The following is a 26,763-nucleotide window of genomic DNA, read 5'->3' as shown; positions in this document are numbered from 1 at the left end:
TATGTGAAGGGCTGCATTAGGTATCTCAAATAAGGGTGGAGTGAGGCCTAAGATTACTGCCCATGATTTTGGAATGATATGTTCGATGAGGATACTTTTGGTCATGTAGTGTATGAGTGTAGAGCGACCATAGTAGCCTACTAATGGAGTCAATAAAGTTTTAATCACATTTGTGCTATTTAATGTGAAGTATCCTGGATAATGTCCGAAACAGAGACGAAGTCCAACAAAAGTGACGCCGAAAAACTATTGCCTGTTGAGGGGAGGACGCTTGAGAAAGGGAAAGAGAAGGGGCAGTAGAGGACCAAAATATATTGGAGGGTGAAACAGTAGCAGAGCCGAGGAGGAGATGAAATCGAAGAAGCACTTCCTTATCAGTTGATCTTGTGGAGAGGGGGGTAAATTCGTGCTGTGGTAGTGGGAGTGTCGCGCCTTCTAATACGTTTTAAATTAGGTAGTGTGGATAACGCGGTCTCCGCTGTCTGTGTGTGCGCACGCGAGTGCCCTTGTGTGTGTGTGTGTGTGTGTGTGTGTGGAGGGGGGGGGGGGTAGTAGTTCGTAATGACTTTTCAGCCTTGATACAATTAGGCTGTACAACTAAAGACGGACTGATCCCTTGGCGCATGAGAAGCTCGAGGGAATGTGAAAGGGAAGGACAACAATGCCATGGACAGTGACATGGGGAGATCCCGTTGAGGGTGCACTTGTTTGGTCAATTTCATCATAACGTATTTATCCAATTTATGATGGGGTGGTTTGGATTTTCCTGTTTGCTGTTCGGTGTGTTACTCCGGCCAAGCAACACACAAAACGTTGTGCCTGACGCAGGTGAGTTTAGCCTACCTTATACAGGTGTGTCACGGTTAGAGAGATGTCTTTTGCATATTTCCTGTAGACTCTCAACAATGTTCCATTCTGCAGTTGGCGCTGATTAAAGTCGGGATACTCAGTCACATCATTAGATAATCATTACTTTTCTACCAATAACCTTAGGATGCATCGTAATATTTATCTGATCACATGGCCTATTAGTGTGGTATAGCCTAAATCCGCAAAATAGTAACTTATTTACAGGGTATAGTATAAGTGGATTGTATTATTGACAGAGTTAATATTTTTCATGTAAAGTGTTTCTGTGTGTGTGTGTGTGTGTGTGAGTGTGAGAGTGAGAGTGAGAGAGAGAGAGAGAGAGTGAGAGAGAGAGAGAGAGAGAGACTTCCAGCTCTTGGCATTACAGTTGAAAGGGAGACAATGGAAGCTCTGTCTTTCATTGATATTGCTGTCTTCAAGACAAACATTTGCCCTGCTGACTTAGGCCATAATTGTTCTGGAAACAGGTAACATTCTGTTTGCCAAATTACAGTAACAAAGCTGTAATAATATATCCACGCTTATGGTATTCCCCAACTAATTAAAAGTAAACATTTGGATCTATGACTCAGGTTTATTTGAAAAATATGAAGCAAAGCCTTTGGAGATATCTTTGTACAGGTCATAAAGGTGGGAACAAAGCTTCATGGTTTTTTTAGCTACTTTTTAATGACATAAACAGAGACTTAGGGTTTGAAGGAAAAGCCATACTTCTTCTCTATTACAACCCTCACATGCAGTCTCTCTTGCTCACAAACAGCTCACTGTGGAATGCAGAGGGAAGCGAGCTGCAAATCCCTTTGATCTCTTCTCTCTCATGATCCTTCTCTTTTTCTCGCAGTACTTACGCACTGTCTTTTCTCCCAATATTTCACGAAGCTTCTATCTATTTTATAAGGGGTTAATAGGAGATACCGCCTCTGCCTCCATTCCCATCCCTCCCTCGCTCTCTTCTCCTCTCTCCTCTCCATCTGTGTTAGTTACTATTGTATGGTTGTTTTCAGACATTGGCTGATACCTTTCTCCTGATTGCTCTGCTCTCCCTCATCTCTGTTCTCCTTCATTTCCTCTCATCCCTCCCTCCCTCTCTCTCCCTACCACCACCATCATTTTCTAGACGCTCTATAAAAGTTGAATGATTGTGGAATGTTGTTCCAAGAGGGCTCTCTGAAAGGAACAGAGAGCTGAAGATTATGTGGGTGACACAGAGAGAGAGAGAGAGAGAGAGAGATAAAAGGAGATAAAAATAACAAAGGCTCTGCAGGAAGTGGAATAAAATGTGTGGAAGAAGTGACGCAATATGCATAATATGTATATGTGCCTTTGGATGATGGCAGTCATCTGTGTATGTCTTTGTCTGTGCGTCTGCGTCTGTACCTCCATCAGGCGTCAGCTTGTGATTGAATGATACCTGTATTGTTCTTACTAGACCAGAGCATGTCAGTGCATCACCCCAATAGCATGTTAGAACAGCAAAATCATTGGGTTGCTCCTGCATTCCTGCAGGGTTATACACCTGTTACAACAGGTCATGACAGCTGATGGAAAAATAGATGGGTTTCATCTGACATGCCCTTGTCTCTGAGGTGACAGAGGTATGTCTACTGTTTTACCAACCATATAGTGTATAGCTGTTGCCAACCTGCTTTGGCAGTCAGCCTCTTGGGCGTTCTATCACACCAGTAACACACAGCAGAGAGCTGAGTCAGACACAGGACAAATGAAAATGTATGACCTACTATATTTGAATTTACTGCAAGTGTGTTTTTGTTTTGTTAGTAGAAGCTGGGGTGTAGAAACTGGAGTGTTAGGAGAAGCGATTTAGATTTTACTGGAAATGATTATTGTATGTAGACGGTTGAGAGAGCAACTGGGGCTAAATTGTTTCTGAGAATAAAGATCCAGTGACCATTATAATGTGCTCATCAGAGTGTGTCTGGCCAGACTGTGGCTATTCTCTGCACATAATGTTCTCTGTCTCTCTTTTTATATTTCTCTCGCTCTCTCTCTGTGTTTTTTTTCTCTTTCTCTAGTTTGTGTCTGTTTTCTTCCAACTATCCTCAGTTTTTAATCTGTTTAATTTCTCTCACTCCCCTTGACAGTCATCTCTCAACCCCATACCTTTATCCATATTTTAGCACTCGTCTCTTCATCCCTCTTTCCTTTCCTCTCTCTTGTCCTGTGTTGTCCTGTGTTCTATGGCTTGGATCCCAGTCTGTGTTTGAATAAAATGGCTTAAACCAATAAAGTTTATTTTGACTGGTCACACAAAGAAGAGCTAATATTTAGATTTGGACATAGGAAGATTAGCGAGTAAAGAACTTCCACGACAGGTAATAACATTGGGAAACAATGTGTTTTGAAAAGCTTTTCATTACAAGTGTTTTTTTGTTGCCATGTGGAATCTGTTCCTGGGCTTGCAGCCACATGCCTGCTTACAATTCTCTCTGTAGATATACAGTATCAGGGATAAATAGCTTTAGTGTGATCGCTCTCTCTCTCTCTCTCTCTCTCTCACTCAGCTCTGAACTGTTGTGAAGGGGACATCCTGCTCCTGTTGGATTCTTCAGGAAGTGTGTCATCCTATGAGTTCTCTCGCCTGCTGCGCTTCCTGTCTGAGCTGCTCCTCCCCTTCTCACTTGGGCAGGGCCAGGTAAGGGTGGGGTTGCTGCAGGTGGGCACTGAGCCACACCTGGAGTTTGGTCTGGACGCCCACAGCACCCAGCCTGGCCTACAGGGGGCACTGCAGAGGACCAGGCAGCTCCAGGGGGACACCAACACTGAGGCTGCCCTCATACTGGCACAGGGGCTGCTAGCCAGGACTGGAGCTGGGGATGAAACAAAGCTCCCTAAGGTGCTGGTGTGGCTAACGGATGGGGTAGAGCCGGGCGTGGTGGATGTACCAATGGCAGAGCTGAGAACGGCGGGCGTGTCCGTGCTGGCTGTCTCTACAGGACACGGGAACTACCAGGTGCTGCGGAGGGTGGTGACCGCACCCATCGAGTCCCACCTGTACTTTGTGGACATCGATGACATCAGCATCATCACAGAGGACCTGAGGGAGGTCATCATTGGTGTGTGGATACAAAGGGTGGATACAAAGACAGAGGAAATAGATGACAATATATGAAATAAAACAATTTGCCCTTCAAACAGCACATCATTGTATAAAACCATTCTGCACACATACCGTTTTCACTTCTAACACTACAGAGGTGGGACTATACTACTTGACTAGAACTGAGTTTCTAGACTCAAGTATTTATAGACAGTCCTGAGATTGCAGCCTCTGTAGTGTCCATGCAAACTCCCCACCTGAGGTGTATATCCCCCCCCCCCCTCTTTCTCTCTCTTAGAGCTGATCTGTGCCAAGGGCCTGCGGGTGGTAGAGGTGTCCTCCCACAGTGCCGTGCTGCAGTGGCGTCCTGTCCTCAGCGCCAACACAGGCTTCTATGAGGTCCACTATAATTCTATGCTGCCAGGTGGCGGGGAGGGTCAGCCTAGTGGCGGGGCCAGCAGCGGGGTGCAGTACCACAGACGGACCCTCCCTGGGGATGCCAGCTGGATAAAGCTGAGTGGGCTGCAACCAGACACCAGCTACACTGCCTCCCTCACCCCAAAGTCCAACCAGGACTACCTCAACACCCTCAGTGCCAACTTCACCACACTGCCCGGTGAGAGGGCAGGAGGAAGAGAGACTGGGAGAGGAGGAAGAGGGGATGGAAAGAAAGGGATTGGAATAGATGTCAGGAATGTGGGAGTGGAATATAAAGTTCAGTGATGCGGTAGAAATATGAAATAAGAATAGTCTAATAGAAAATCAACACTGGTAGACAATCTTTTTACATTATTGAACAACTTGTTGTGCAAAATAATAATCTATTTTATTTTTCTGTCATCCCCCTCCCCTCTCCTCCCTGTCCTCTCCTCTCACACACCCTAGAGGTGTTGAGCCCAGCAGTGGTCACGGTGTCAGACTCAGGTCCTGACAGGGTGCGAGTGAGCTGGGGTCCTCTGCAGCCTGAGCAGGTCCAGAGGTACCAGATAGAGTATGGCGCTCTACCCAGTGGACAGGTCCACATGGTTATGCTACACGGACATCAAAATACCACTCTGCTCACTGGTCTAGAGCAAGAGACACAATACCTGGTCACCATCAGCGCCCTGTACTCCACTGGCAAAGAGAAGGCTTTGTCTGTCAAGGCCTGCACTCAGGAGGGTAAGATGCGTGTGTTTTTGTTCACCCTCTGAATGGCAGACATACACAATCCATGTTTCAGTTGTCTCCAGGCTTAAAAATCATTCTTTAAACTGTCTCCTCCCCTTCATCTACACTGATTGAAGTGGATTTAACATGTGGCGTCAATAAGGGATCATAGCTTTCACGTGGATTCACCTCGTCAGTCTATGTCATGGAAAGAGCAGGTGTTCTTAAGGTTTTGTATACTCTGTGTATTTATCGTAGTCATTTATAATCATAGTCATCTATAATCGTAGTCATCCCTCCCACTTTTACCTTTGGGCCTGGCCCCTCTCTTTTTTTGTTCTGTGATTTATGTATTTTATAACAAAGCACAGACACTAACTTGTCCTCTATCTCTGTGTGTATCTCAGTGCTGCCTGCCCTGGCTGACCTCCAGCTGACCCCAGTGGGGCGAGATGAGGTGCAGGTCCGGTGGCGAGGCCATGAAGAGGGTCTGAGGGGGTACTGGCTCAGCTGGGAGATGGGTGAGACAGAGATCCCCTCCCGCCCTGCGTCCTCTTCCCTATACCTGCTCCCTGGCTCCTTGTCCACGCTGCTCACACACCTGGCCCCCAGCAGCCGAGTGTGTGTGTCCCCTGTCTACCGCACGGCCCTGGGAGAGGGGCTCTGCTGCACCACACACACACAAACTGGTCTGACACTACGCACACAGACACACACACACACAGGTCTCCCAGCCTTATATTGGACTTGAACGATTTATTGAATCGGCACATTATAGTCATTGTAATTTTAAGGTAGTAGTCGTCTTCGTATGTCTAACTGCACTCTTGTGCAACAGGAAAGTAATAACCCCTTTTTCTCTCTCTCCCTCTCTCTCACTTTGATAGAGCAGTATTTTGCGGTTATCAATGAGATTTGCCTGCAGTCAGAGAGCTGAAGTGGAGGAAATGTTTGAAATTTGATATGCTTCATTGCCACATCAATGCTGTGGTACAATGGAGTCACATCTCTATGTTGCTTCAAACCACTTGATTATCCAGTATTCACACCCCTTGACTTTTTCCACATTTTGTTGTGTTACAGCCCAAAATTAAATGGATTAAATTTAGATTTTTTGGTCACTGGCCTACATACAATACCACATAATGTTTTTCAACATTTGTACAAATAATTTAAAATGAAAAGCTGAAATGTCTTGAGTCAATAAGTACTACAAAGATACAGGCGTCCTTCCTAACCATTTGCCCGAGAGGAAGGAAACCGCTCAGGGATTTCACCATTAGGCCAATGGTGACTTTAAAACAGTTACAGAGTTTAAGGACTGTGAGGAGACAACTGAGGATGACTCAACAACATTGTAGTTACTCCACAATACTAACCTAATTGAAAGAGTGAAAAGAAGGAAGCCTGTACAGAATAAAACATTTTCCATAACATGCATCCTGTTTGCAATAAGGCATTAAAGTAATACTGCAAGCAACTACATTTTTGTCTGAAGACAAAGTGTTTTGTTTGCGGCAAATCTAATACAACACACTACTGACTACCACGCTCCATATTTTCAAGCATAATTGTGGTGGCTGCATCATGTTATGGGTATGCTTGTAATCGTTAAGGACTGGGGGATTTTTCAGGATAAAAAATAAACGTAATGGAGCTAAGCACAGGCAGAATCCTTTGTCAGTCTGCTTTCCACTGGACACAGTGAGAGGAATTCACCTTTCAGCAGGACAATAACCTAAAACACAAATCCAAATCTACACTGGAGTTGCTTACCAAGAAGACAGTGAATGGCTGAGTTACAGTTTTGACTTAAATCTATTTGAAAATCTATGGCAAGACCTGAAAATGGTTGCCTAGCAATGATTAAGAACCAATTTAACAAAGCATGAAAACATTTAAAAATAATATTTTTGTATTTCATTTTCGAAAATGTCTAAAAAGATGTTTTCACTTTGTTATTATGGGGCATTGCATGTACACAATGCATTTAAGCCATTTAGAATTCAAGCTGTAACACAACAAAATGTGTAATAAGTAGAGGTATGAATACTTTCTGAAGGCCATGTAAGTGGATTATGTTGTCATTTCATAAGGAAGAGAGGTCCTGGGTCATCTGGGTCAAGATAAAGAAGTGCAGCTTCAGCATAGAGCTGTTGTGATCCAAATGGATGGATTCCATTTCTCTGACTCCAATGAGAAGGATTGCCACTGATGGGGGATAGGTGGATGAGGATGAAGAGAAAGAAGGGTGGATAGAGAGGAACAAAGAAGACATAGAACCTAACTTTCTTGAATAACCGTATCTTCTCTCCCATCATCCATGTGGGCATGCTCTAACACATAGGCATTTTAACTATTTCTGATAAAAAAATATAACTATATTCACTTCATAAAATCAAAATGTACTTGTATGCTTTCTCACATATTGTTTATATTCAGTTTTGAGTTTAGCTTCCAATAATAGGCTGCAGTCAACATATGAACCCATCAGCCTGGCTTTTGTGAACTTGCTTGTGAAGATCGCCATCTAGTGGGACACATCTTTTACCACAGGCTGTGACAATCAGGCCTATGTTCAACTTTTTCAACTCTTTCTCTGCTGCACAGTACACTCCTAAGTGTGAATATAATGCAAAAAACGAAGTCCATTTTCCAATTGAACCGCAATGCATTGGTCTCATATAGAGGGTAGATAAATTGCAATATCTGAAAACAGGAAAACATTTCCTCTCACGTCTCATCTTCTGGGTCGTTCCATGTCATTTCAGCAAGCCATGACACAAACCATCTCAGATTGTTCCGAAATAGTTTCTGTATTAAAAAGATACAGATTAGATAAGCATTCCAGCAACAATATTTTGTTGAAATATAATTTGAGCTCTGAGAAATTAAACTAATTGATTGCATCCAAATTGGCCATTTAAATGTATAGGATCCATATAATATTTAATAAATATAGTACCTAACATCCAAAACTTTTTTTTAACAATGAGTAAAACACGAGGAATCCAAATATATGCTCAAAAGTCACCCACAGACTCCCCACACCCCACGACAATCCAGAGAAGGCTGGTGGAAGGAGCCATAGGAGCACGGACTCATTGTAATGGCCGGGATGGAATCAATGGAACGGAGTCCAACCGGTTGTTTCCATGTGTTTGGTACCATTCCATTCCAGCCATTATAATGAGCCCTACCTTCTATATCTCCTCCCACCAGCCTCCTCTGCGCCAATCTCACCTCCAACAACTCTATGCAGCCTCAATGTTAATAAAGGGACAAACTGACGTATTGGTTTCCTTACCCTGTAAGCAGTTTATGGACAAGGTATGACAGCAACCGATGCTTTGGTTTTGTTTACCGAGCCACTGTTTCTTTTTAGCATTTGTGGCATATATCCAATGCAAGTCAACGGTACCTCAACGACTTCAATTATTGATTTCTATAAACGGGGGACATCACCAAATTCACTGAGAATGCATTGCATAGGATAAAGAAACAATAATCCGAGCCGCAGCTCCATACTACTTTTCAGACAGAACTGATAATATATACTTGTTTTTGGTGTGGGGGTGTCCGTGGGTTGCTTTTTAGATTCGTCATGTGTATTTCATTGATAGTAAACTATTTGGTGGAAATCGGATTTGAAGTACTATATTTATTGAATATTATACGAATCTTATACATTTAAATGGCCAATTTGGGTGTAATCAATTAGATGCATTTCTCAGAGATCAACTAAATAATTTTGCAGGATTGCTAGTCTAATCTTTTTCTATCTACAGAAATGATTTAAATACAATCTGAGATGGTGGGTGTCGAAATACTTTTTCAAGTGGAACGACCCTTGTATTCTATGTACTCAATGTTAATATCATATGAGGTAATAAAACGAGTGTAAATTGCTTCTCCTTTTTTAAGTAATTTTATTTTGGAGTGTAAAAATCAATACAACACACACACACACACAGGCAACTGTATGATTGTTGTCAGGTACAGTATGACCATTAATATCTCTAGACACCATTGTCACATGCTGTAGCCTTGCTGCCCAACATAAATTGATCTGCATTAAGATTTAGCCTATTAAACGGCAATTATTTTTTACACAAGTGAGTCCATTTTATCAATGATAGGCTCTTCCCTCAAGAGACAATAACCTTTTCAACTGTAACACGCTTAGAAATAACATTATGGTATCAAAACAATGCAAACTTTGACAAAACGATGAAACACCGGAATTTGCAGAAATAAAAATTAACCGCTTCCACCCGTTTAAAAGATACTGCTATTATTGGTTTACGCAACGAAATTCAAGACCACAATAACCAATCACAACCCGTATGAAGAATGGCAAGGGGCGCGGTTTACATACGGCCCATCCAATCGGTAGAGGCTGTACTGGAGTCCCGTACTGGACTGGGCCTCGGTCTTGCCTGGTGTCATGCAACCGACTATTGAATATGTGATGGCGGCAGAATACTTGAGAATTCCCGGGGAGGGAATTCTTATAGGGGATAAGATATACTCTGGTGTAGCCCTAACTTTAGATAACTGTCTCCTGCCACTGGAGCGACTACAGCAGAGTCCGTCCGCTGAACATGGGCTCTCCGCGGATACCGAGGAGCAGCTGCGAATGCGGGGCTGTGAGTTGATACAGGCCGCGGGTATTCTGCTTAGACTCCCGCAGGTTGGTAACAGCTATCTAGCCAACTATTGTGCCGAAGTTAAGTAGAATTTGCATTAAAAGTCAGACAAATCTAATTGTACAGGTCAAACACGAGACCATGTCTAGAATCAACAGCTAAGTTAAAGACGCATGTTGTTTACCAATGAGGCAGGCCATGCGATGGATTTAAATCGTAGTTAGCAAGTTAATTGATAACCGTTCTCTCCAGGTAGCCATGGCCACGGGACAGATCCTTTTCCAGAGGTTCTACTATTGCAAATCGTTTGTCAGACACTGTGCAGAGGTAGGACCCTCACTATCATGCTCTGTTTGGCAACCAGTTCCACTGCAAAAGTCCTTTATCAGACTTCGCTCAAACATTCACCCCTTTACTATTTGTTCACACTGTTGCTGTGACAAACTAATCTCATCCTCTTTCCCCTTCTCAAAATACCCATCTACCTCCCTGCCTGCCTCTTTCTAGATGGTTGCCATGGCTTGTGTGCACCTGGCTTCAAAGATCGAGGAGGAACCGCGCAGGGTACGAGATGTTCTCAATGTGTTCTACCACCTCAAACACAGCAAAGGCAAACGGTAAGGTGATCTGAACTCCTCTTCCAGTTCTCCCAACCCTCTTGCGGTATTCTGTATATCGCTAACCATGTGTATCTTCCAGGACCCAGGTCCCCATGCCTTTGGATGCCAGCTACATCAGTGCCAAGGCTCAGGTGATCAAGACAGAGAGGAGAGTGCTGAAGGAGCTGGGCTTCTGTGTGCATGTCAAACACCCCCACAAGGCAAGCAGCAGACTCCTTGCCTCACCACCTTCAATACATTCAGTGGGGCATTTGATCTAAAACAGGACAATTGATAACCACTGTGGTTTAGGCCCTGTTTGTTGTGATTGCTACTGTAGGCTTGGATTTGTATTACCATGACATGCCTAACAAATTATCTTTTCTACGGCAATTTACATTACATCTGGTCTTGGGAACACATCCCTAACAGTTTTTGTGCTGTTCTGTCACAGATCATTGTGATGTACCTCCAGGTGCTGGAGTGTGAGAAGAACACCAAGCTGGTACAGACAGCTTGGTGAGTATCTTCTTGATATTTTGTTTAATCATTTCTCAGTGTATCTCAAATGTCATATTAGGAAGAGTTCTTATTTATCTATTTTCATCTCGCTCTCCACCTTTCTCTGCTGCTATCTGTTTTCTAGGAACTACATGAATGACAGTCTGAGGACAGATGTGTTCCTGAGGTTCAGTGCTGAGACCGTGGCCTGTGCCTGTATCTACTTGTCAGCCAGAACACTTCAGGTAGGACACTACAGTGTACACTTATGTGCTTTAAACATGCTAACACATAAGGTAATTTACAGTAATATACCATCCCAGGTTGTCATTCATACACCTGCACATATCAGCACACCTACTACACAAACCAAGATTTTATCTAAGGACATATGCGAAAACATGATTAGCTGGTCTATATAGCTCCCAGATGTCCATAACAGCAACATGACCACCTGTCTGATTCCTCACCCTCCTCCCGTCTTCCATGCAGATCCCTCTGCCGGACCAGCCTCCCTGGTTCCTGCTGTTTGGTGCGTCTGAGGAGGACCTGAGGGAGATCTGTGGGCGGATCCTGAGGCTGTACTCACTGCCCAACGTCTCCCTCCCCAGTATGTTAAAAGAAGTGGACCAGTGTCACCTGGCCCTGGATGCACGCATCGCCAAGGCTAAACTGGCAGGAGGGGGACTGCTGGCTGTGGGCACCCCCACCCTGGACGTCCCCTCCAGCTTCTCCCCTGCCTCCAAAGCAGGTGAGACAGACGCACACCACTCACCCATAGGAAACACACTGTGTAATAAGTGATATCTTAATGTTTTATATCATGCTTTTTTGTTTCTATTTCCTTATTTTTGCATCCTGGCATCTTTAAAAAATATATATTATTACCGTCCTCTCCACTTCTGTTTGTCTCATGTGCTCATCATTTCCTTTAGCAACCCTTTGACTTTGTAACCATTTCCTCCTACAAAGTTCCTTATTCTCATCTTTCTTTGTCCTAGCGTCGCCTGCTGTACCACAGACCAACAGGGAGTCTCCCCTAAATCAAGTCGCCCTAAAAAATGCCTGCCGGAAACTCACTAACGGAGACGAGTAAGTATTCTTCCTCTACTGGAGTATGGGGATATCTGTACTGAGTATATTTGTGCGATTGAATGGAGCTGCTTTCCCTCATGAAATGAAGACTCTTCTATTTTTGCTTTTCTTCTTTTTTTTTCTCAGGAAGAAAAGAGGGAGTCGTAGTGATGAGAGAAGAGAGACTCAGTCCATGTCTCCTTCCAGAAGAAGGTATGGAAGAAGCACTGTGCCTTACTCTGTTTCATACGGACTCCATATTGAGTCTCAGCTCTGAGACTAACTTCACTCTCTGTTTTCAGACGCAGTCGCAGTGTCTCTTCTCCTTTGCGCTCTGTCTCTCCCACCCACCGCCAGAAAATCAGTCGCCGGGATAGAGAAAGGGAAAAAGAGCGGGAGCGTCGGCGGGAACGGGAAAGGGAGCGGGGAAGAGGAAGGAGAGATGAATACTCACGTAGAAGATAACTCTCATAGGTGTTATCAAGGAAGAGCTATCGTAAATGACCTATGGAACAGCACATCATGGACCAAATACAAGCCAGACTTTCCAATGTTTTCACTTTTGTAGATTGTTTGTATTACATTATAATTTGGAAAACTATGCTCTAAGATCATAGTCCAAAGCTTTTGTCTGAACAATATTTTTGAAATAAAAATGCTTTTAGATGATCTGTTGTCTTGTTTTATGAATGGCATCAAGTGATTTAGATCACTTCATTGGTCAACTTCACACAAGGTTCAACTGAAATGTGACTTCCGCTTTTAACCCAAACCCTCCGAAAGACTCATACATACAGGTTTTGATGCTGTTGTGGGGGGTTAAGTACCTTGCTTAATGGCTTCTAGGATTTTGATACCAACAACCCTCCGGTTGCTAGCTTTACGTTCTGCCAGGTTTTCCTGTCATACCCGGGATTCAAACTGGCAACCCTCTAACTGCTAGGCTACCTGCCACCCATTCAGCGCCACAACCAAACACACCTCTACATCCCTCCCTAGGGAAGCTAGACATGATCATGAACCTAGTTGCTAAGGAAGCATGTTTTAATTAGGCTGACAATCTCTCGTGTAGCTGAACTCTGGGATTGAAACCCCCACAATATCTCTGGCCAAGCAGAGGTTAGTTGAGGAACTAGGGAAAGTTACTCAACGAAAAGTTACTAATCTAAAAAAAAATAGGGCCCTGGATTAGGATGCAGAGAGACAAAGTATTCTACCCAGGACTCAATCTAATTCAGTAGCTGAGATGGAGGCCCCAATGCCGGAGTTGAGAGGGCAGGGGCCGGTGGGGATGGGGCTCTGTGTCACCATGTCTCCCACTCAGACCGCCTTCTACATTATTCTGATCCTGCTGGGTATCACGGTTAACACCACAGTGGTTGGTGTGATCGAGGAGAATGTGTTCAAAGACCCCAGTGGAGTACATAACTCAGACATCAACCTGATGAACATGGCCCTCTCCAACCTGCTCATGTCTGTCCTGAGGAACGCCCTGCTGGTCATCGCTGACCTGGAGCTGGGTTGGTCTGGGACAGGTGTCGAGCACTGGAGTAGAGGATGCTGAAGAATAATGGCTTTATGTGGGTTCTCGAGACAAGGGTGAGGCAGGTATGGGGATTGTGTGTGGTTTGGGCTCTAAGTAAAAGGTTTGTGATTATGGGATTTGGTATTTCAGATATCAGAGGGTTTTGGGCTGATCTTTGAGGAATGGTAGTTTAAAATGCAAGCGCAAGGGAGGGTGGTGTGGTCTGTGATTGGAGATATGCTATGTGAAATGAAAGCAAGCTGACAATATACCATGCCATAATTACTGGAATTAGTATTGTTCCGGTTGACACTATTGTGTACAGACACACACAAAAACTGACACCCAGCTCTCTCTCTGTAGCTGTCCTCCTCCAGAGACTGATGTTGCTTCCTGATGGGGGTGTGGGGGTGGCTTCCCTGCCTTGTCTCCTCTCCTGTCCTCTCCCCTCCAACACTTCCACCCCTCTCCTATTTTCTCCTATCTTCTCATCCCCTCCCCTCTTCTCATCTCCTCTCTCCTCCCCCTCCCATGCAGAACCTGATGTTGTTCAACAGCACCACACATGCCCTGCTGGGCTGTTTGTGGAACTTCCCCTCCAGCTACGCGGGCCTGGCCTAAGCCACCACCTCCATGGTGATCCACAAGACAGTGCCCATTATGCTGATGGCCATCAACAACCTGGCCTCCCTCTACACACTCTACGCCCATAGCAGGACCCGCTACCCCACACACATGACCACGGACGCACCCGCCCTGAAGAGGGTACCGTCCGAGAGACGAGCTGCCAAGGTGAGAGAGGCTGGACAGGATTCAGAATTATGCCATGTTATAGGTACCCTGCTTACTATGGATGGAAGGATGGAGAAGTACAGCACATGTAATGTGTACCTGTAACATGAGGAATGTGGGAAAAAATGGCTTATGGGTTACCAAGGTGTTTCTGTATAGCACTCTGTGACATCTGCTGATATAAAAAAAGGCTTTATAAATACATTTGATTGATTGATTGATGATCCAGGTTCGCTTTTAATAAACAGTGTTATTACAGAAAATGCATGTTTATGTGTATGTTTTATGACCCTTATGCTAAGAGAAGAAGAAAACAAGTAAATAGTTTCACAGTATTTCCCCTCCCTGCCCTCCCTCTTTCTCTAGGTGATTCCAGCCCTCATAATGCTCTTCAATGGGTCTTGGGGAACCAGCCTCATCTCTATAAACTACTTTAACTACAACCAAGGTTTGTCAGCCGAGATCCTCCTGGTTACAGCTCGCTTTGCCAACACCATCTTCAATGCCATTTCGCCCATCGTGCTGGCAGTGGGTCACCGGCGGCTGCGTGCTGTCATTAAGTCTATTCTTACTCACTGACAGAGCCCACACTCTGACACACACACTGCAACTGACATAATGGGGAAGTCAGTGGAAAGATATTATACTTGCCCTCAGCCTAACAGTAACATAGAATTATATGGTTGTTAGCATTCCTCTAACCATTGGCATCCATTTTGATCCTCTTCCTTAGGCAGGCGGTTTTAATATGGCCACTATGAGAGACAAACCCATTCATTTTTATGACAATTTCTAAGGATGCAATGATCAGTACTGAGGAAGAGCACTGTCACTTGTTTGGAGGGGTTTTGTAGTAAAGATTGTTGACTTCTTAATTGAAATAAAATGTGATACTCTGTACTTGTCAGTGAGACTACATTAACACCATTTTTTTCTGGCAAGCTGACTTTTTGTGAGTGAGAGAATGTTTTTGATGTATTGACTGTACTTAAGAGGGCACTCCTAGCTGTAGATAGTTGTTGTTACATGTTCTGACTTGTTTGCTCTTTAATAAACAGTCAAATACCATCTCCCAGCCTCTGAGACAGTTTATGCCCTGAGGTTCCTCTACATCAGAGTTTCACAAACTTCACAATATTTCAATACTCCAAATGTAGAAGATCTTAAACATTCCAATACTTTAAAAGTACTACGGTATTTATTGGGTGGGTTATTACATATTTAGACAGGGTTTTATATACATGTTGACATTTTAACACAGACTGAAGGGGAGGTAAGCATTGGTTAATTAATGATTCCATACAGTGGTACGCCTTAATTCATTCATTCATTCATTTATTTGCTTTAACTCTCTCCTCTTATTTGATAACCTCTCTCTCCTTCTGAATAGTGAAAACGGTTTGTTTTGCAGTCGTCTCCCTTGTGTCTGGAGCTTTGTTTTCATCTATTATTTTCTCCTGTTGATATTTCACTCTGTCAGCACAGCCAGCGATCATCCTCATTATCCTCCTCCTCAGCTTGCCGTGTCCCAGAGCCACCACCATGGGACTGAAGCCCACAAACACAGAAGCAGAGAAGTGGGCCACAGTCAGCAGCTCCTCTGCATGGTGCCCCCTGTTATGGTTATAGTATGTCACCGCTGCAACTTGCAGGACCCAGCACACCACAAACAGCATCACAAGCAACATAATCACATGACTGGCCTTGCGTTCACTGGACACATGTCTGTCCAGCGCGCCATGCGTGCCTCCCCCTGCCTCGCCTGCCGAGGTGACGGCCCGGATGTGTTTGGCCAGCGAGTGCAGCGTAGCCAGGTTGGTGCCCACCATCAGCATCAGGGGAACCACCTCATTGAGGACCAGGGAGGTGGAGGCGAAGGCCGAGCCCTGCTCCTCCGAGGGGAATTCCCACATACAGCCCAGCAGGGGCCTGGTGGTGCAGCTGATCACCATCAGCTCCACCGTGGCATTGCCTTGGACATGTGTGGTGTAAACCAGCGCTGGCAGGGAAAAGGCGAGATTGAGTCCCCAGACAAGCCCCAGAGCCACCCACACCTTCCTCCTCTCATGCTCCTGTGCAAGGGGGCCCATGGCCACATGCTGTCGCTTCAGGGTGGCACAGTGGAAGGCACTGAGGGTCAGAGTGACCCAGCAGCCCACGGCCCGCCACCACACCCACAGCAACATGAAGAGGCGGCACCAGCCCTGGGACAGTGACACGTCCAGACCCAGATCAGACACAAAGATGGGTACCGTGCGGAACAGAGACGTCAGCAGGTTGGCCAGCGACAGGTTCACCAGGATGATGTCAGAGGGAGGGAGCCGACGAGACAAATTTCCAATGGCCGACTGGAACACCTGAGAGAGAGGGAGAGAGAGAGTATAATTAATTATTACACAACACTGTGTGATGTCCTCTTAAGCTGATATTCCATGGCTATCGGCAGTTAGGGTTCCATTTCTTTTTTTGATAGTTCTCTCCTCACCACATGGATGACCAGTATGTTTCCCAGGATGCCAGAGAAGACTAGAAACCCAAACAGAATAGCATCTACAGTGAGGACCTCCGACATCGCATCGTCCTCAGCATGGCGCCACTATTTATTTCTTATTCATTGCATGGATGTGTCTCAACTATCAAGAGTGGTGAGAGCTACTCTCCCTACTCTGTTACTCTACCAGGGTATCCATTGTATATCTGCCTTCATCCTGTTCATTGTGAACTATTTATATAGACACACACACTCATACACAAACAAAGCCATACCGTTGCTGACCCAGCTCAGGGTCAATTTACTCCAATAATTTGTCGCCTAGATACCATGCCCTTACCTGCTGCTAAGGCATGCAGATTTTTCACTTCATTGGCCAACTGCAAAAACACACACCTCTTATCAACTCATACCCCACAGACAGGCCACATCTACAAGAAATGTGAGGCTGACTAACACCTGAGACCATAAAGATATACAAATAATTTCAGCTCATTTCAGTGGGTGTCCAGACATGTATTTATTTTTTGCCCTGTTACACAGCTGGCTGTAAATGGTTCATTCAAACAAATAAAACATGGTGAAATCTTCCAATTTTAACAGGGTTATGTTATTGTGTCAGATATCTGTTGGCCCATACATGTATATTTAGATGTTTGTGTGTTATGTTATAATCCATTCGTTTGTGCCCCATCCCATGAGTCTACCCCCTCATCGTTAGCTCCCATTGTTCAGATGTAGAGAGGCATCATCACACTAATTTACCCAGCATACCCCAGGGGCTTCCCAGGGGTCTTATTAAAACCATCCCATCCACTGATGCTGCAGTATTATTCATTAATCACACTGTTCCTGTCCTCTCCCTTGGCCCTACTAGCTTGCCTATTGTTTCCTTTTGGGAATGGAAATATAATCATTATCTCCAATAACCTTGTCAGTGAACTGCTGAGTCGATTTGATCAGAAATTAAAATGAAATGCTCTCAAATTCAAGATCTTCATATATATGAAGCTTTTTGTGACCATTATATCTGCCAGTAGGTGTTGTTAGACTTGGAGTTGTATTACCTATATGATGATTAGGCTCCTCATCAACACAGCAATCAATGTGTATTTAGATTGTTGTAATCGAGCTCTAGTTATCCATGATCTGATCGTTCTAACGATGATACTATTTTAAAGAGGTTAAAAAGAGGTTGTACAACTAACCAGAAATTAATGTTTCCGAAAAAAATCTTCAGAAGTGTTTGAGTGTGAGCTAAAGAAACCTAGCTCTCTACAAGGTCCGCCGTTTAACAAGCGCCAGAATATTGTGGAACGTTATAGACCTATTATCAACTATCACCACTTGAGGTCGCTGTAGGTTTGGAAATAGCATCACATCAAAACCAACTACAGCCCTGGGTTACCACTGACAATATTCAAATGTCAGCGTAAGTAACATATACTAATCTTATTAATGTGTTAAAAACTACCAGAGTTAATTGCTGCAAGTTTCATAGTCTACAATACATTTTTTTCCTGAAAATAGGACATTTGTTTTACAGGATAAAGATGCACAAGACAATATCCTCTAATGCATTTCCAATAAACTGCCTTGATAGCATGGACAAAAGACTACACACATCAGCCTTGAAGACTACATACAGCCTAACACCAAATGTGGGAAAGAGGAGAGGGAGGAAGGACGGATGGGTGGAAGGAAGGATGGAAAGGCACAAAAAAGTAACGGAAATGGTGTCAGGGAAATTAAGATTGGAGTGGGGATTTGAAATGATGACTCATGATGTAATTGACTGCTGATGACTAGGCTACAAACATTCTGACAGACACACACAAACACACACTTCCTCACAACAATCATCAAAGAAAGGAGGACAAGACTGGGCCAAATGTGATTAAAAAGATAACTGCCGCGGTCCTCGTTCTCGAAAACCCAGACATGTAAGTTATTTTCTCAAATAGCCCAAATGCATCTTACATTGATTTCCGTTACATTAACAATTGTAATCAGCGATGGGACCTATTTATTGGTTGGTTTAGTTGTGTGCATAACTAACATTACGTGTATGGATAAACAGATCAAGCTTCCAAGTGATAGCAGTCTGGCTCATTCTCTAATAGTGTGGATTGTAAACTATCAATCATCCAACTAGGTATATGATTGTTACTGTCTGCTTTTGTTGCAGATTGTTTTCGTGCTCTGCACCGGGGAGAGGCTACACCGCATTGTTGGTGTAAAGACTGTTATGGAAGCCACATGCCCCGGTACCTCTCTTTCTCGCCTCGGATCTCCGCTGACAGTAACGGCGCAGTCCACTATCAATTTGCACTAAATACAGTGAGAGTGAACCTGTAAAACGGGAAGACATGAGAGGCCAACCGCGGCTGTCCCTGGTCGCCTTCTCGGCAGTGCTTCTCTGTCTGTGTCGCGCAACAATCGCAGTTTCCAACCAGACACGCGGCGGCCGCGATGCGCAATTACCATCAGCGTCAGTATCTTCATCAGACGAGGGAAGCGAGAAGGACGTGGATGTCTCCCCAAACTCTGGCCAACACCATAACTACGGTATTGATTATTTCAGTAAGAATGAAACTATGAGCACACCAAATCTGGAGGGGGACCTCAGCTATAGGAATGGCACTTCATCCATCAACACCAGCAGAGGCAATACAGGAACCACTGTGATATCTGGCAGGCCGGACCATGTGCAAGGTGAAACAAGGTGGGTCATGGCCATGGAGGGAGAAGTGGCACCAATATGTGCCTACCGGGTAACAGATGGGGGAATCGGGGGGCGGTTGTGTTTTCGACACACACAGCAGGGGTTCAAGTGTCATCATGGAGACTGCCGGACTGTTCCGTCTCCAGGAGGGTCCCTGGTGGCCAACGTTCTGACCAATGGTAGCGTGCTGCTACAGTGGACATACGAAGGTCTGAGGGGAGAGGCTCAAGGGACAACCAAAGGAAACACAGCTAGACATGACCTAGATAAACAAGAGACTAAGACTAGAGGAACAATTGTAGAGGGACAGAAAGGGGCCCCTAGGACAGGGCTTGGGGTAGAGAGCAGGATTTTGATTGCACCACCAAAGAGGGTATTCAGTGGACGACGGGTCAGAAGAGGTGGGTTTGCGCTGAGCTGCTGGTGGAATGGGAGCTACACCCAGTTTGAGTGTGCTGGTCTTCATCTTGGCTCCGGTTGCAGGGACTTCCTGCTGACTGAGCTCCATGAGAACGTCCCCTACCGCATCTGCCTACATCCGCTGGCCTCCACCCTGACCCCACCGCCCCACTCAGGAGGAGCAGGCCAAAGACAGGACCTGGGAGACTGCTTGGAGTTCACCGTCTCACCATTGGGCATGCAGGACATTGTGATCGCCATGACTACAGTGGGAGGAGCCATCTGTGTGATGCTGGTCATCATCTGCCTGTTGGTGGCATACATCACTGAGAACATCATGAGCCCCACGACACAGCACTCACACTCCACATACCACACACACTCTCACCACTAATGTCACTCACGCATGCACACACACACACACACACACACACACACATGGGCACACACTTGTATCCTTGTTAAGCAATATCACACAAATTTATTTTACTCCCACATCTAAATCAATACACTAAAAACACATGTATGTAACATACTATGATTGAACAACCACACACACATAATAGAAATCTCACACAGATTCAGGGCATCGCACCTTACACACGACTAAAATACATCATACCTGTGCAAACTTGTGGAAGAACGATGAACTAAGCCTCAGAATAGACCACCACACTTTCAAATACTATTAAATACTTTTCAAATGATAGGGCTCAGATAATTACATCTCTGTTTGTGTGTGCATATTTTCCTCTCATGTGTATTTATCTCATTAGCCTTTCTGCTAGTAATCAACGTGTGCTGTGTTAGAGATAGTAAGATGGTAGTCGGTAGGCCTACCTAAGAGTGAAACATTGTCTACAGTTGAGCAGAGGAAAAACAAATGTGTGCCAACCAGTATAAACCAGTATTTCTAAAGATGTCTCTATTTTTTTGGAGCCCAGTTATAGATTGGTTATGATTACCTCTGTTAAGTGCCAAATAATAAGTGCAAGCACAGTAGGTAATTGAATTAGTGCTTTCTTCATTTTTACCTCAGAGAGGATTCATTTAATTCATGTCAACAATTAATCCCCAGGCAGCCAAGAATGATTCCTATTGCCATATCTTGTCATGGCTGTAGAGATGGCTGTATGTCATAGACCTTCAACAGGCTGGTCTGCTCTGCAGTCTGCCAAATACTGTACCAAACCTCTATTTTAGGAGGCTCCGTGGAATCAATAAAACACACAGAATATGTGTGTATGTGTACCCGTGTACAGAAAAAGATTATTAATATTTGTATCTATCCGTCCATCCATCCATCGTACAAATAAAATATAGATGCCTATGCCTAGACTGTGTGCAATTAATAACGGATACATGTGGCACAGTTGCAGCCTGTTTTCCAGCATCATCAGGGCTTGAGGACTGGTCGGGTCAGACTGGAGAAGTTTATGTTTGGATGACGTCATGGATGCACCATAAATGGCTTTGGTGTGAAGCCCTGCCCCCATATGACATCAGCTGTAAAACCTTGTGGATAAAACTCCCCGTCGCCATTTTAACAGGCTCACAGAAAGAAGGTTATCCGATTGCTTTGACTCATTTATATATACCATGTTGTATTTGGTTGGTTAGTTAAAACGAAGGTCTTGCCTGCAGTCTTTTTGTGATAGCTACATTTGTACCACGTTTAAACTAGTTGTGTGTAGTACTTTCTTAACACTCGATTGCTAGTTATTTCAGAAAAATAGCATTCGCAATGCCGAGCCACCCGCTGCGCGTGGCGGTGGTGTGCTCGAGCAACCAGAACCGCAGCATGGAAGCGCACAACATCCTCAGGTAACATTACTGGAAGACAAACTACGACGACATGCCACGAAGCCGCAACTTTTGATTTTCAGCGGCCTGCTTTAAAAAAAACTTGGTTGAGAGCTCACCCTCCTCCACACAACAATGCAGGCTTGCTACGCCGACCGCAGTCTGTTTGCGGCAAACGACGGGTCGACGCATTTTATTACACTAATATGGCTAACTTCCATATTTTACAAGACTGAGACGTATAGGTCTTTATGAAGCTCAACTAATTACGAGTGTCACACATGGAGAAAGGGCGAATTTATTTTTCCTCGTCGGTTGACTACCCGGAAGTAGGGCATTTTTAACTCAGTCGGCATAGCCGTCAGTCACTAGCTGGAAGTAACTAGAACAAACTGGTTAGAACTAGGTAGGCAACGAACTAGTCAATTACCTGAAATTGTAAAAATATGATTAGAAAAAAATTGATACAAATAGTTAGACCTGCCATGCATCACCTAGAATTTACTTTCATGTTCTGGATTATTCCATGAAAGGATCATAAAGCAATTGTCCCCCAACAGCCTCAATGAAAACTTTTTAGGCAGGGTAATAATACATCTTATGACTAATTTGTCATTTCACTGAGTTAAAAAAAACCGATGGAAAGAAAGGTAAGGAGAGCCTATTGGGTAATTACAGAAGATTCCTGCAATATGGCTCTTGTAATGAACTTCATTGATGATGACATCCACGCATTTCCCCTGCTGTGGTCTGTATACTTTTTGCATTGTATGTGCTGGTCTGAAAGTAACCATATTTTCCCGTTTCAATCTCTATTTCTTTCCGTCTCTATAGCAAACGTGGCTTTGACGTGCGCTCTTTTGGGACAGGGTCCCATGTGAAGCTACCTGGTCCAGCACCGGACAAGCCCAATGTGTATGACTTCAAAACGACTTATGAACAGATGTACAACGACCTGGTCCGCAAGGACAAGGAGCTGTATCCCCTGCACACTTGCATTCACACACACCTTAAACACAGCCCCATCTCTTCCATGTTTCCTTTCTTCAGTGAGTTATTCTCTTAATATTCACTGGAAATATACCAAATTATATGAATGAAAACATGAAGGATCACTGAACATTGAGGTGCATGTTAAAGTTTGTGATTTTGCAGTAAAGGATGTCCTTCACTAACCTGATCTCAGATCTGTTTGTGTTCTTGCAAACACCGTTGCTGCACTTGTCGAGCCAAACATTGGCATGACAGTGAAAGACATGGGAGTTTGCATGATGGCACATAGACAGGCACCCAGGCTAGTCCTCACATTTTTTGTGAGATTTATCACATGCTGTCACATTGCTTTTTCTAATGAGTGGGCTGCATGAAAGATTTCACTTTTGACAGGTTCATGTAAACAGGTATCCATTTATCCTCTATAGCCAGGTAGGTTGTTTCTGGCCCCAGAAACCAGAAGATCTAGGGAATATATCTTGGTCTTTCCGTATCAGGACCAGGATGTAGACTATAAACAAAACATAAATGCTGGTTTGTTGAGCACTATGTATTTGACCCAACTAGTAGTCTGTGTAGTTTAAATCTTGCATTGTAAATTGGCAAGGGCACTACTGTTGAATGTGAACATTAATTATTTCTGTGCTGTTTTAGTATATGCTTCCACATTTAAATCATTTAACCCCCTCCTTCCACTACAGGGCTCTCAACCAAACTCCTCAGAAAAATAAATGTGCCATTGAAGCCAAGTTCTTATCTTTGAAAAGGCATCAATTCATATAACAACTCTGGAGCCCACATGGTTCAACCTTAAATGGACTCCTACTGCTACACTTGGGAACTGAATGAAGTGGATAGGTGTAAGCAGGAAGGGGAACATTGGAGCTATTATCATATTGTAGATGCCAATAAAATCCTATCACATCTACTGAAGTGCATAGCAGGGTAGGGGCTAGCAATCCATTTGGGATTCAGCATAAGACTGAATTATTTGAGACAGTTCTGTGTTAGAAGGTATGCTCACTTGTGTTTTTTTTGACAACAGATATCTGCATGCTTGTATAAAAAAGGGGGCGGGGGACATGTATGAATTGTTAGTGGGAACTTAATAACACTTCTTTCACTTCCCAAGTCCCTATTTTAGGAGTGTACAAGAGTTGACACCCATCCTTACAGTGCAGGCAAAGATTAGAGATAATTTCTGTAATATTTTCTTGACTTCATCTACCTCTTTCTTCCAAAACCCAGCATATTTTCTCCAAATGTAAAATTGTTAGGTGAGGAAGGTGGGTTTATCTAGAATACTGTACTGGTAGTTTATTAGATGCCAGTTACAATAGTTATTTGTAGTTATTCAACTTCCAAAGATCATGTGTTTTTATGAGTTTTGGCCTCTAGAGGGTGTTGTCTAACTGGCGTGTCAATCTGAGACATTTGATATATTTTCATAGATCCCTTAATGTTTGAGGTCTTGTGTGTTGTCTCTCGTCTTGCTGTGTTCCTTGACCCTCAGCACCTCAGATACACGCAGAACGGAATCCTGCACATGTTGGACCGCAACAAGCGGATTAAGTCCCGACCGGAACGCTTCCAGAGCTGTAAGGACCAGTTTGACCTGGTCATCACCTGTGAGGAGAGGGTCTACGACCAAGTGCTGGAGGGTGAGGGGACTGGTGACCAGAAGGGTGGAGGGATTCACATGTCAAGTTATGAACTATTATAAATGGGGTTTAATGCATGTGAAATGCAACTGACATTGAATACACTTCCATGAAAGCATGCATAACTATGAAGTTAGTCTAGCGCTAGGCCACTCTGTCTACATGTTGATCAACTATCACTACTCTCCCACTCAGACCTGAGCTCTCGGGAGCAGGAGACCTTCACGCCGGTTCATGTCATCAACGTGGACATCCAGGACAACCACGAGGAGGCCACACTGGGGGCTTTCCTCATCTGTGAGCTGTGTCAGTGTGTGAGTGTCTGTCAGCCTGACCCTACGCAGCTACAATCACACAGTTACTTTGTCATAGGGAATGCCAGTTTTTGTTATAGGAACATGGTATAATGGGGAGTCAGAGACTACTCCTGGGTACATGGTGGTCTTTTTTTCTACAGTGTTGAATGAGCTCTGCTAGATACATGTTGGTGACATACTGTACATGTAATTGAAGATGGTACACAGGGCATTTTGTGGTGTTGGGATGATTGTGTTGAGAGACGGCAATGGCGCATGAGTTAGTGGTATGTCTCTGTGATTCTGTTAAACTGGGACTTAAATTGTATTTGATGCATTTGCCTTGCCCAGTGTAGCGGGTGTTGTGTTCAGACTGTCCCTTCTCCCCGTCTCAGATCCAGCACACCGATGACATGGAAAACGAGATGGATGAGCTTCTGCAAGAGTTTGAGGACAAGAGCAACAGGCCTTTCCTCCACACAGTCTGCTTCTACTGATGCACCTGCTACCAAATCTGCAATATCATACGCCCCCTGACCAAACATGCACGTTTATACACACTCATGTACACTTCCGTATGAACTTACTGATTACTTTTCACACAGACCTACACAATGCTCAATCTCTGCTGTTGGTCAGGGCCGAGGGTGAAGGGATGGTTGCTTTCTCTATTAAGTGAACAGGCTCATCCCTCTTGCTCTGCCTTTCCTCCTTGGGGCCAAGGTTGGTCCAAAGTGCTCCCCCCATTCTATAGTGAAACCACTGACCTGCCTCCCCACAAAGAGAAATGCCTCTTTTGTCAAACATCCTCTACCTCCAAAGGAGGATTTTTGTTGTTGTTCAAGTGTTGCACAGTGATGTGGATTGCAAAGCAACATTGATTTGAGTTCCTTTTAAAGAATGAATATATTTTTTATTTTAAGTATACTTTGTCACATTTACTCTTGATTGTGGAGAGTAGTAGTGTTTACGGGATAGAGTGGAGACGGGTTAGGTATGAATGTGTTTCAGTGTGTGACTGTATCTGAGTGTGTACCAGTAGTTAATTAGGAATTAATCTAAATAGGGGGCTATATAATGAAAACCAAATAGAGACTTCAAGGTTCTCATTTTGCCCTCTTAATTTACTTTATGTATGATTCATATTTAAAAACCAGATTTGCTACCTTTTTCAGGGAGGAATATTTTTTTCTTTTGTAAATCGAAAAGAATGAAAACATTAATTATTTGCAATCTGAGGACTCAGTCCATAGTGCCTGAATATTTCTGTATGTACATATGAATGAATAAACATGTCTAGAAAAACATTTGAATAATTGACTGTCATTTTTAGTGTTGCACATTTTTTTTCTTCAGTTTAGTCAAGTAGCAGAAGCTCTTATTCAGGGAGTACCAGTACCGAGTCGATGTGCAGGGGTACGAGGTAATTAAAGTAGCTATGTACATATAGGTAGGGATAAAGTGTCTAGCCAATGGTATAGATAAAGTGAGCTGTAGCAGCAGTGTAATTGGTGAGGGTGTGTGAGGCGTCAGTATGCATATGTGTGGACGTTATGTGTGTAAGGGAGTATGTAGTGTAAGTGTGTGTGGGTAGTCCACTGTTGTGCATAGTCAGTGCAAGAGTTCATAAAAATTTAAAATATCAATGCAGGTAGTTGAGGTAGCCATTTGATTAGCTATTTAGCAGTCTTATGGCTTGGGGGTAGAAGCTGTTCAGGGTCCTTTTGGTTCCCGACTTGGTGCACTGGTAGCACTTGCTGTGTGGTAGCAGAGAGAACAGTCTATGGCTTAGGTGGCTGGAGTCTTTGTCAATTTTTTGGGCCTTCCTCTGATACCACCTGGTATAAAGGTCCTGGATGGCAGGGAGTTCGGCCCCAGTGATATACTGCGCCGTACTCACAACCCTCTGTAGCGTCTTTCAGTCGGGTTCCTTGCAGTTACCTTACCAAGCAGTGATGCAACTGTCGTGCCCTCTTCACAACTGTGTGGGTGTGTGGACCATGTTAATTCGTTAGTGATGTGGACACTGACGATCTTGACACACTCAACCATAGCCCCATCGATGTGGATGGGGGAGTACTCCCTTTTCCATTTCCTGTAGTTCACGAACAGGCCCTTTGTCTTTCTCACGTTGAGGGAGAGGTTGTTGTCCTGGCACCACACTGCAAGGTCTCTGAC

At 44.1% G+C, this 26,763-nt stretch overlaps 5 protein-coding genes and 1 pseudogene across 5 annotated transcripts; 5 read left to right on the top strand and 1 right to left on the bottom strand.

Annotated features, from left to right (window-relative positions):
• The first annotated feature begins 278 nt into the window (after positions 1-278).
• Positions 279-8,987, top strand: LOC109896064 (von Willebrand factor A domain-containing protein 1). The gene is made up of 5 exons (XM_020490273.2): positions 279-828; positions 3,393-3,944; positions 4,227-4,544; positions 4,814-5,089; positions 5,485-8,987. Exons 1-5 carry the CDS (start codon positions 744-746, stop codon positions 5,826-5,828), a joined length of 1,575 nt encoding a protein of 524 aa, XP_020345862.1. The 5' UTR covers positions 279-743; the 3' UTR covers positions 5,829-8,987.
• Positions 8,988-9,415: 428 nt separating this feature from the next.
• On the top strand, positions 9,416-12,569 carry LOC109896069 (cyclin-L1). Its single transcript, XM_020490287.2, has 10 exons — positions 9,416-9,770; positions 9,979-10,053; positions 10,234-10,343; positions 10,426-10,546; positions 10,780-10,844; positions 10,972-11,071; positions 11,319-11,577; positions 11,828-11,918; positions 12,048-12,113; positions 12,203-12,569. Exons 1-10 carry the CDS (start codon positions 9,525-9,527, stop codon positions 12,363-12,365), a joined length of 1,296 nt encoding a protein of 431 aa, XP_020345876.1. The 5' UTR covers positions 9,416-9,524; the 3' UTR covers positions 12,366-12,569.
• Positions 12,570-13,158: 589 nt separating this feature from the next.
• Positions 13,159-15,122, top strand: LOC109874487 (olfactory receptor class A-like protein 4; annotated as a pseudogene).
• A 192-nt stretch (positions 15,123-15,314) lies between these two features.
• Positions 15,315-16,877, bottom strand: ora4 (olfactory receptor class A related 4). Its single transcript, XM_020466548.2, has 2 exons — positions 16,703-16,877; positions 15,315-16,574 (listed from the first exon to the last, which is right to left on the bottom strand). The coding sequence occupies exons 1-2, from the start codon at positions 16,787-16,789 to the stop codon at positions 15,576-15,578; spliced, it is 1,086 nt and encodes a 361-aa protein (XP_020322137.1). The 5' UTR covers positions 16,790-16,877; the 3' UTR covers positions 15,315-15,575.
• A 1,447-nt stretch (positions 16,878-18,324) lies between these two features.
• On the top strand, positions 18,325-21,168 carry fndc10 (fibronectin type III domain containing 10). The gene is made up of 2 exons (XM_031819109.1): positions 18,325-18,651; positions 18,897-21,168. The coding sequence occupies exon 2, from the start codon at positions 19,078-19,080 to the stop codon at positions 20,224-20,226; it is 1,149 nt and encodes a 382-aa protein (XP_031674969.1). The 5' UTR covers positions 18,325-18,651; positions 18,897-19,077; the 3' UTR covers positions 20,227-21,168.
• A 155-nt stretch (positions 21,169-21,323) lies between these two features.
• ssu72 (SSU72 homolog, RNA polymerase II CTD phosphatase) lies at positions 21,324-25,892 on the top strand. The gene is made up of 5 exons (XM_020490298.2): positions 21,324-21,656; positions 22,470-22,613; positions 24,150-24,289; positions 24,485-24,603; positions 24,981-25,892. The coding sequence occupies exons 1-5, from the start codon at positions 21,577-21,579 to the stop codon at positions 25,080-25,082; spliced, it is 585 nt and encodes a 194-aa protein (XP_020345887.1). The 5' UTR covers positions 21,324-21,576; the 3' UTR covers positions 25,083-25,892.
• Positions 25,893-26,763: the final 871 nt, after the last annotated feature.

The sequence above is a fragment of the Oncorhynchus kisutch genome, linkage group LG1 (genome assembly GCF_002021735.2).
Source record: "Oncorhynchus kisutch isolate 150728-3 linkage group LG1, Okis_V2, whole genome shotgun sequence".
NCBI lineage: Eukaryota > Metazoa > Chordata > Actinopteri > Salmoniformes > Salmonidae > Oncorhynchus > Oncorhynchus kisutch.
The sequence above is the reverse complement of the archived record's forward strand: the minus strand, read 5'-3'. Positions and strand labels throughout refer to the sequence as shown.